The 9,475-nt window shown below is 49.4% G+C and overlaps 1 protein-coding gene across 2 annotated transcripts; it reads left to right on the top strand.

Annotated features, from left to right (window-relative positions):
* Positions 1-2,141: 2,141 nt before the first annotated feature.
* On the top strand, positions 2,142-9,404 carry ttc23 (tetratricopeptide repeat domain 23). 2 transcript variants are annotated; one of them, XM_029152839.3, is made up of 11 exons: positions 2,142-3,786; positions 3,900-4,041; positions 4,264-4,369; positions 4,463-4,607; positions 4,679-4,804; positions 6,775-6,946; positions 7,098-7,197; positions 7,346-7,473; positions 7,695-7,844; positions 9,150-9,232; positions 9,309-9,404. In XM_029152839.3, exons 1-11 carry the CDS (start codon positions 3,728-3,730, stop codon positions 9,364-9,366), a joined length of 1,269 nt encoding a protein of 422 aa, XP_029008672.1. In that variant the 5' UTR covers positions 2,142-3,727; the 3' UTR covers positions 9,367-9,404. The 2 variants fall into 2 exon arrangements, with proteins under 2 accessions (XP_029008672.1, XP_029008671.1); XM_029152838.3 differs by having other exon boundaries at positions 2,153-3,786; positions 4,246-4,369.
* The last annotated feature ends 71 nt before the right edge of the window (positions 9,405-9,475 follow it).

The following is a 9,475-nucleotide window of genomic DNA, read 5'->3' as shown; positions in this document are numbered from 1 at the left end:
GCCCACAGACCGTCTCCCGGATCACAGCGAGCTGCACCATCTCCCAATCCCTGGCAGCGCTATCTCCGAGCGCCTGCGAGAATTCTGATAATAGGGGTGTAAAGACACAAACAAACCCTGCGGCGTTTTGGAGATGTGTGGTGAACAGTGGCTGATCCCAGGTTTAGCGGCTAAAGCTCGACGGCGGCCGGCGGAGGAAGATGAATCTCCCCCTCTGCACACGCGGAACATCGCTGTCACAAAGCCGCTAAAACTGCAATTATATATATAAAAAAAGAGGAACGTGAGCAGCAAACCCAGGTCTGATGAGCGCACAAAACGCATGGACTGCTTTAGTGCGACATTGTCTGCACAAAGAATGGAAACATCACCTCCAAAGCTCGCTGTAATCTTTGATTCTGACACTGAATGGGGAGAAGAGAAGAAGCTTTAGCGGCGCCACAATAGTAGATTTGTTTTCTGTATATGCTTCAAATTAGGCCAAGGTTTGAAGGATAAACAAGTTTAAGAGAGCAGAGTGGCGAATGATTCCCATATGAATATGCAGCTTTTGTTCACATTGTTCAGCAGAGCGCTGGCGCGGACGAGGATGAGCGGCTCCTCTTTGTGCCCGCGTCTTAACGGCGGCATCGCACTTTGATTTGCTCCGACGCACTCCGTGTCCGAGTGCTGCTTTCTTTATCTGGGGCGCAGCAGCTGGGGGACATTAGCATACTGGTCCCAGTCGGACACCTCTGCGGGAGCGCTAAGAGCTCTATCGCAGGTTAACAGCGCGTCCCACGCTCAGTCACATCCACTCTGTCGGCGCTTGTTGCGACGGGGGCTCGCGCTGGATGCGTGTGGGTTAACTAACAGGAAGTGGGGACAGCTGTATAAAAGTTAGGCGCTAGCGTGTGGTTGTGAGAAATAACTGTGACATATCTGACTAAGATGAGCACAAAAAAGGCCGGTGTTGGAATGGAAGCGTAATAGACGCAGCGCTTGTTGGCTTTCGTGTTCGCGAGCTGTCAATTAAAGCCGAGTGTTGTCCGGTACATTTACACGTTAAGCATTAAATGTGAACGAACAAACGAGAGGCAAACGAACAGAGCGACACCTGGCAGCCAGGCCGACGCACGCAACGTTTGTGTTGCTCCACGCTGCGTGTCAATAACAGTTCCTGCGCAGGCCGGGGACCCTGTGGTTTGTTACCTCGCCTGCCGTGACTGCGCCGCGACGAGGCAAAAGTTCAGCGCACAATTTGTGGGAAGACTACTGTGGACGCACAACTTTGGGTAACGTGTGGTTTTATTAATCCGTGGAACAACAAGCAGCCTCGGCTCCTCTGCAGTCTTGCCGCTGCTGCCGCTGGGTTCACAGGTGTACCCGACGAGGTCGTCACGAGCCCCTCTCGACTGTGAACAGGAAGGGCAGGCGCCAAAGCGTTTCGGGGGCCCGGGCTTTGATGGGCGAGTGTCTTGACAGATGAAAACGAAGCAGGCTCCGCTCAGGCACCGGACAGGTTTCGAAACTGCCGGTGAATTAGACGATACGATCAGCGCAAGCAAACAAAACATCAAGCGTGGAGTCGAACCAGGAAGCAGTGCGACTCACGAGCCCAACTGATTGAACACGTGCAGACACCCTAAAAGGCTCTAACTGCTGTAAATTCGAGTGAGGAATGAGTGAGTAAAGTAAAAACCTGAGAGAAAGTGCTAAAAAACAAAAATCATGTACAGTGTATGTGATAATGCAGGTCAGTCTAGAAAATTCCTGGAAAAAAAGATACGAAACAGTTTAGGATAAGAACGCACATTGTGAAATCTGCTCTAGTTGCTCTCTTTTCGTGGTAGCATCACAGTGGAGACTGATTAGTGGAATGATTCAACGTGTTTGAATAGACTTTGGCAAGGGGAAGAAATGTTAAGTGCTCGCCCTCATCATCCACCGCCACACACTTCCTTGAATGTCTACACACACACACACACACACACACACACACACACACACACACACACACACACACACACAGATGTCAGAGAGGTCTGACTGACTCCACTCTTGTCACTGGGTGCCTGCTGTGAAAACAGCAAGCACCCTCCCCTTGCCCCCCCCCCCCCCCCCCTTCATTGGACGCCGGCCTGACATACCAGACCTTGTTCGTTAGTGCATATTTTTACCCACCGTTACTAAATTAGGAAGCCAGAGGGAGCAAATGGAGTGTGGCTGCCAAGGTAGAAGAAGAAGGGTCTGATCAGGCCCGGGTTTGCTGAGGGCCCATGCCAGCCCTACCAGCTTCATTAAGATCCACTTGGGTTTCAGAAATAGAAGCTCAACAGGGACCGGGGCCAAACGGAGCCCTGAACGTTCAGCCAAGAACTCACGGGACAAACAAACAAATAAACTGCTTGACTCATAATCTGCCAGAGTCAACCGGCAGCCGCCGTCCCAAGGAGCCCTGAGAAGTTATCATAGGCTATACTGCACACAAAGATTAAAAGTGGTCACATTATATACATGGAGCCCGTCCACAGCATGAATTAACCTAGAAAGTTGCCTTCTGAGACCAATTTCTCAAAGCAGTCACAGAGATGTTACTTCGTGTTTATTCGGCTGGCTTCTGGCCACTGGTGAAAGACGGGATATTTTCACAAGGAAATGTACATTTCCTCATCGCACTATTGGCGTTTATGGCCCTAAACATACAAAATGATATGGAACACAGCTATACTTTATGTATATCTGCGTGTTTTGCGTCCTCCATTACCCTCAGGACTTGGGTCTTACTACTGTGCTGTACTGTACACATTGTAAAACGGTGAACCTCAGGCAGAGCTAAAATGTTGTTTTATCTTTATCTGTAGTTTAGGAACCATGAGAACGGTTGCTGTGCAGTTTTATACATAAAAACTGGGAATTACAGAACCGCAGAGAAACATATTTCACATTGATCATTAACTGTCTCATGAGAGCGCCGCCTCTCAACCTGTGCACTACGGTGACTTCAGCCCATTTAACTTGCACCCACTGAAACTAATGAGCTATTAGCAACTGACTTTCAAACAAGTGTATAGAAAATGTATGGGCCAGTGTTCCAAAGCCATGCACTCGTGTTGATTGTTGACTGAATTGTTTATAGGTGTGTGTATGCTTGTTTGTCTGTGTAACCTGGACCTAATACTGTGTGTGTTCACAACATCTCAGACGTGTGAGAAAACAAAGTAAAAGGACTGTTGCATACTTTTACCTAGTTTATAACAGGTAAGACACAAACAACAAATAAAATAAGTCCCGCCAGTTTAACACAGCCATTACTGAGCACAGCAGTATTATAATGGTCCCCAGATCACAGCTATAAAACCTACTGCGTGGCTGGGACCACTACTCATCTTTTACTATACTGACATCACGTGGACACATTGCAGTACTACAGTTAATATCTACATTCCAATTTAAACCGTACTTATAGCAACAGTGTAAACACAAGAACTACTGTACTTGATTCTGTTAATGTAATGGTGAGTAGTGGGTTCTTGAACGCATCACCGCTTTGTGCCCGCGTAGCCAACGTTAGGTTCCATAAAACTAGTTTTTTACCGTTTAAGCCGTGGACTCGCGCGCTCTGTTACCACGGCAACGAGCGCGGCGTCGCGCGGCCACAGGCGGCGGCTCGGATGACGAACGCTACGCCGAGAACGCTACGCGGACCTACTATAAACATTGAAACGTCACGTCTGCGTTTGTAAACATGGACGGAGCTCAACCAGGCACGAAAACACGAAGCAGGTCCTTCGATTCGCCAACTGAGTGAGTGCCTCGTCTTCTTCTAACGGACCCTTTACAATAACCACAGTACACTGAAGTAGACTAGCAGCTGACTAACTGGTTGAACTAACGCTAACCTGTCATTTCCTGCGCAGGGGCGGGGGTGCGGACCTCGGTTCCGATGCGTTGAGGGCCTCAGCGACCCACTGTGCTAAGAAGGAACCGGCAATTATTCCACCGGAAGAAAAACTCAAACACTTTGAGGAACAAGCCCGGATGCACGAGGGCAGCGGGGAGGTGGGTACAGTAGTATACAGTACTGCAGTATTACTACGATTAGGTGGGACTGCATTTACTAATACCTTGGTTTTGATGATTATCTGGCAACCACAGTAATCATCTAACAGGGATCATGTCACTTGGTAAAAGCTTAATTAATTAATGAATTCATATCAGTGGTTGTATGAGACACTAGTGTCATGTTGTGCGTCTTGTGCTCAGTTTGACGCTTGCATCCAGGACCTTGTTCACTGCGTGGCTCTGACCAGACTCGTCCACGGGAAGGAGCACCTGGAAGTGGCCCAGGCCCACGGCAGACTGGCTGAGGCCTACTTACGTCTCAAAGGTCATCTCTGTGAAGTACAGTTCACAGTAGTGTGAGTGTTGAGCTTTAACGTGACCGCAGCGCTCGGTGTGCGTCGCTCCTTCCTCCCTGCAGGCTGGGGACCGCAGGCCCAGGAGCACTCAGCCCGGGCCAGGGAGGCGCTGCCCTTCTGCCCCGTGGCCTCCTGCTCAGCGCACACGCTGCAGCTCCTCCTGCACACACACCTCACCGCGGGGGGCGCCGCGCTGCTCACTCACACATATCCTTTGACGGTAACGGACGCCGGGAACATGCGGCGACAAAAGACGGACCCATCCTTGACTCCGTCACTCTGGAGGAGGCTCAGTCCTCCTTTCTGGAGGCAGAGCAGATTCTCGGGGCACTTCGTCGCCGCGGCGGCGTCAGCGAGGAGGAGGAGGTGAAAACCCAGCTGAGGATCTCAGCCGGCCTGTGCAGGTTCAGTGGTGAAGCAATGTCACACAACAGACAAAATGAGTATAGAATGTTCATACTAGTATGTGGTGTCAGCTGATCAGTTACTTTTATCTTTGTTTTTTTAATCTAGTTTCATATTTAAAATAATAATTCAAGTTAAAAGCTAAAAATAAAAACAAATCTTGAAAAAAGTTATTACCTTAAATGCATGTTTGACCACAGGGTGGCGATATATATCCATTAAAATAGGCTCAGAATTCCCCTTGTACAGTGTTTTGCTGGTGTGATGTTATGTTTTCTATTATAATATTTAGTTGTGACAGGCCATTTACCTGTCAGTGGGTGTTCTGGTGCACTGGGTGGGGTTTCCTCATGTTCACTGCTCAAGGAAAAAGTGGATCACGTTGGCAACGTCAGGGATTTCTGCACGGAAATTTAAAAGAATAGGACACATTAGAAGCGCCCCACTAGTTTCTTGCTCAGTTTGTTTTGCATGCTTTAACTAGTAGTTATAGCTGTGCGTTAACAGGCCGGTCAGGGCTCCAGTACACGTGGGCAGGTTTACAGTAAGTTTATGTGATCGTCCATGGGCCGACCAGTAAGTTTGTGGCATTGCACGCATCCCATTGAAACTCTGTATAGAGCCCTTATCAGTTATCACTTATCTGTGAGCTGCACTCGTAGGAATTTGTAAATGACGCCATCTTGGTCCATTTTCAGGGAGTCCGTTTGTTGACCCATGTTAATTGTAAAAATGTGCAGACTCTGGCTGCTGTGTGCGCTTGCTAAATCTCCCTAGTGTTCAGTGATGACTAAGATCTTGGCCCGACTCTAAAGCTCGGTCATTCAGCGCTGTTGCGTCGGAGGGGGAACGCTCCCAAATCCTGGAACAACGTTAGCTCAGCTCTCCTACAGCGCTGGTCCAAACACTGCACCGCTCGCTCAAGGCGGGGTGTGAGTTACGATCGGACAAGAGGAGCATTTTAAAGGAAGGACATCTGCTGGAGCAGGCCGACGCTTTCCCCTCACTTTTCATTTCGACTTGGCTGCACGGCCTCACTTTCCAGGCGACAGCCGAGGCCGAGCTGACGTCAGCCATGTTCTGGAAAGGTTTAGAACTGAGGGCTTACTTGGCAACACATCTACGCATCCCTCACTATTTTAATTCCCTGCCTTGGTCGGTTTTAGTGGGGTGTGGGTATTAGTGTGTGAGGATGTAGTGGATGAGAGGAGAGAGGGGCATTGTCTCTGTGTCTTCATGTAGACAGACCGGCCAGACCCCGGCCATGGAATGTGCTAAGTGCCTGGGCCTTATGGGTGGAGCACGCCTACTGTTCATGTAGAGATTCTAGGATAATCCCAGAGTTATGGGAGACCTGGGATGAATCCAACCTCTGTGCTGCTAGTGTTCCACCCCTGCAGGTGGAGGGTCTCACCTTCACATTAATCGTGATTTACCTTCCAGACAAGCTCTCCAGGAGGAGACCGAGAAGCTTCACACCCTTCTCCTTATTTCCTGTGCAGACTGAATGGAAGCACGTATCAGCCTCTGTGAACAGCTGAGGAGCTGGAATAAATTTAGAGTCCATTAAATTGTTTGAAGCCGCGTATCAGACTTGGTCGGTGGATCCGATGTCCCTGCAGTGGTTCGCCTCTTCACTCAGACACCGTTTTGAAACAGCACAAAGTTCTGACGTGTGCCACTGAAACCCTAAAGAAAAGGATGCAGACTTTTCCTGCAGCTGAAGTCATTAATCTGTCTCTATTTAATTTATACTGCACCATACTTGAACTGCAGCTCTCAGCTGGAAACCTGCTCCATCCTGCCATTTGGCACAAAGCACTTACTTCATTTACTGAGCACAAATTAGACTTTAAATAAGATGGGATGCTGTAGGAGACTGAAATTCAAAGATCCAAATCTTTGCTTCCATTTAGTGTATTACTGTTTATTTTTACTGTAATTTACTGTACCATGTCTGCATCTTCAGAGTCTACAGGGGCCAGAACAGACCAGACAAAGCCCTGAACCAGTGTGAGAAGTCGCTGCAGCTTCTGAGGGACTGCGAAAAGCCAGAGGAGACCTGCTCTGTCTACAGGGACATGGCCGCCATTGAACAGGGCAAAGGTCAACTGGACCGAGCGATGGAGCATCTGTCCAAGGCAGGTGGCGTCACACTCACCTTTCAAACCCGACCTATTGAGAGCTGTGTACCTCCAGTGGCGGTGCCAGCTCGTGTTGTTGGCTAACGTTCCTGCAACTCTTATTTGGTGACATGCGATCTGCTCTATTTCATGTGGGTGTTCCTGCTAGGCTCATGCCATTGCCATGAGTCACATCCCAGAGCAGCTAGAGGGGGCTCGGGTCTCCCATAGCCTGGCCCTGGTCGTCTCTGCTGCAGCAGAGCGCAGTGGTGAGTGCATTCACACACAGGACGCGGATGATGTGATGGAAACCAGACTTATAATAGCCTTATTCAACACATAGAACACGTCCTTCAACTGTTGTGCTCATCATGCATTGTGAAATCGTGTGTCTTTTCTCTCCCAACGCTGCCGTAGCTTCTGCAGCTCAGTACTTTGAGCAGAGTTTAGCCGCGTACGAGGCGTCTGTAGGTCGCCAGGATCCGGCCTTTCTCGCCGCCCAGGATGATTTCTGTCATTTCCTCCTCCTTAGCGGACAGCAAGAGGTTACCATCACACACACTCGCATTGCTAAGATCCGTTTTCATCTCGTGTTTTTTGCTCATGCATTGAGTTCCACATCAGACTTTCATTATCCGCACACGTTTTGTCCAGAGCAGCTCCATGGAAACACTCCCTCAGTATTTGTAGTTGTCAGAGTTGACTCCGAGGGCGTGGGCCTTTTAACTTATTGTATAATGTGATCTCCTTCTATTGTGCGATGCAGAGATGCGTGGGGATCCAGCAGGCCTCTCTTGCTTCGAAGAGATCTACCTTTGGTGACCTGAGCGCTGAGGTAGCAGACACTCTTCAGCTTATAGCAAGCGTGGAGATGAGCGAAGGGAGGATGAGGCAGGCCTACAAGACTATGGCGGAGGTAATCACAGCCTACAGTGGACGAGCAGCGCATTTAAGTCACACAATGTAATGTTAGCATGTTAGGCGGTAATAAAAGGCCAGAGGTCAGCGGGTGTGGCCTCCTACACCGGTCAGAGGGATGGAGCGTTGTTCAGGTTACACACAAAGAGTCCCGCTTATGTTAAGAGGAGCTATTTTGGCTCCAAAGCTCAGTGCTATCAGTCGCATGCTAATCTTGGAAGGGCGCCGTGTGCACACCCACCCTCCCTGGAACAACATGACTTTGTGCTCGTCGTTAGCTAGCGCTGACTGCAGGTAGTGTCCAATGACGCCGTCCTTCATCCGCGCGTCTTTCGGCTCACCGGCACCGACAGCGGCCTTTCAGTCGATATCACATTCTGTTCGCCCTCTGCTTTACAGCGTAGGTGCATATTTATCCCCCAGTGAGCTCAGTCCCCGTCCCTTCAAACACACCACATACTTAAAGAGGGGGATTTCATGCTAGTAATAACATGTCTGTGAGGAGCCTAAACCGGTTGCTATGTTGCCTTGTTGTGTTACCTAAGTGCAGAGGGGTCCAGGGAACCTGAGGGCAGCAGCCCGACAGGGATCACATGCTGTACATCAGGCCCGTTTTCACTGCCGCTGTCGACACGACACCGGCGCTGAGTGACTGTTGTTTTTCCAAAGGAAAGCGGGTCCGCACAGCGCGCTCAACGCAAGTATCTGCTGGGAAAGCGCGGAGAACAATGCGCGACACACACTTCACATTTCCCCTTTCTCCTCTAGTGCGGCAGAAAAAAAAGCTCTTCCATTACATCAACCTTAGCAACGACGAAAACAAGCACGAGGCCACATGGATTCATTCCAGATTACCCAGCCTTTTACTTGCCCTGGTGTTTGTGTGCGTGAGGGGGGGGCAGCATTCTCTGTGCAGATTCCCTGATATCCATACAAACTAAAGCCAGATGTTATTCAGTGCATTTATGCATTTGCCTCATGTTTGTTTTCACAATTTTGTTGAATTTGACGCAATCTTCTAATGTCACATATTCAAACGGACATTCCTCATTCTATTCATGTGATTAGCCCAAACTGAATGTACTGTTGACGATGGCCCAGGCTGCACCTTAGGCCTACTGAGTCTGTGTTGAGTGGTCAGCACAGGTGTGCTCCAACCCATCGACTGCTATAGAGGTTATTTTTGGATGTTTAGTGCATTCACATGAAGTGTTTATTCCTCTCCGGGCACGCGTTGCGTCTATCGCCTTGCAGCGGCCGCTGACCATCTTGTCACTGCAACGTGTATTATTTTTACTGGCAGTGTCTGGAGGTCCAGAGTTTGCTGTACGGCCCCCAGCACAAGAAGACACAGGCTACACAGCAGGCGGTGGAGATGCTGGCACGGTACGTACGCAGCGCATTCACTTCCTGGGGATAAACAATGGGTGTACTCTTCTAGTGACGCCCGTGAACGTTACAGGGCACCGGAGGTGGCGGAGGCTCCACAGAAGCAAAGTAGAAGAACTACGTGGCAATGACAGGACAGGACCGTTAAAATAAAAGCCTTTAGCATGAATACTGTACTGCAGCCTATTACTTCTCGTTGTCCACCTGGTGTCATTTACACAGTAGGTCAGTGTTAAAGAA

The sequence above is a fragment of the Betta splendens genome, chromosome 6 (assembly GCF_900634795.4).
Source record: "Betta splendens chromosome 6, fBetSpl5.4, whole genome shotgun sequence".
NCBI classification, from domain to species: Eukaryota; Metazoa; Chordata; class Actinopteri; order Anabantiformes; family Osphronemidae; genus Betta; species Betta splendens.
The sequence above is the reverse complement of the archived record's forward strand: the minus strand, read 5'-3'. Positions and strand labels throughout refer to the sequence as shown.

Coding starts and splice junctions, on each gene's coding strand:
- ttc23 (XM_029152838.3), top strand. CDS start 3,728: ATGGACGGAGCTCAACCAGGCACGAAAACACGAAGCAGGTCCTTCGAT. Junction 4,042..4,245: donor TGCACGAGGGCAGCGGGGAG/GTGGGTACAGTA, acceptor TCTTGTGCTCAG/TTTGACGCTTGCATCCAGGA. Junction 4,608..4,678: donor GCCGCGCTGCTCACTCACAC/ATATCCTTTGAC, acceptor TGACTCCGTCAC/TCTGGAGGAGGCTCAGTCCT.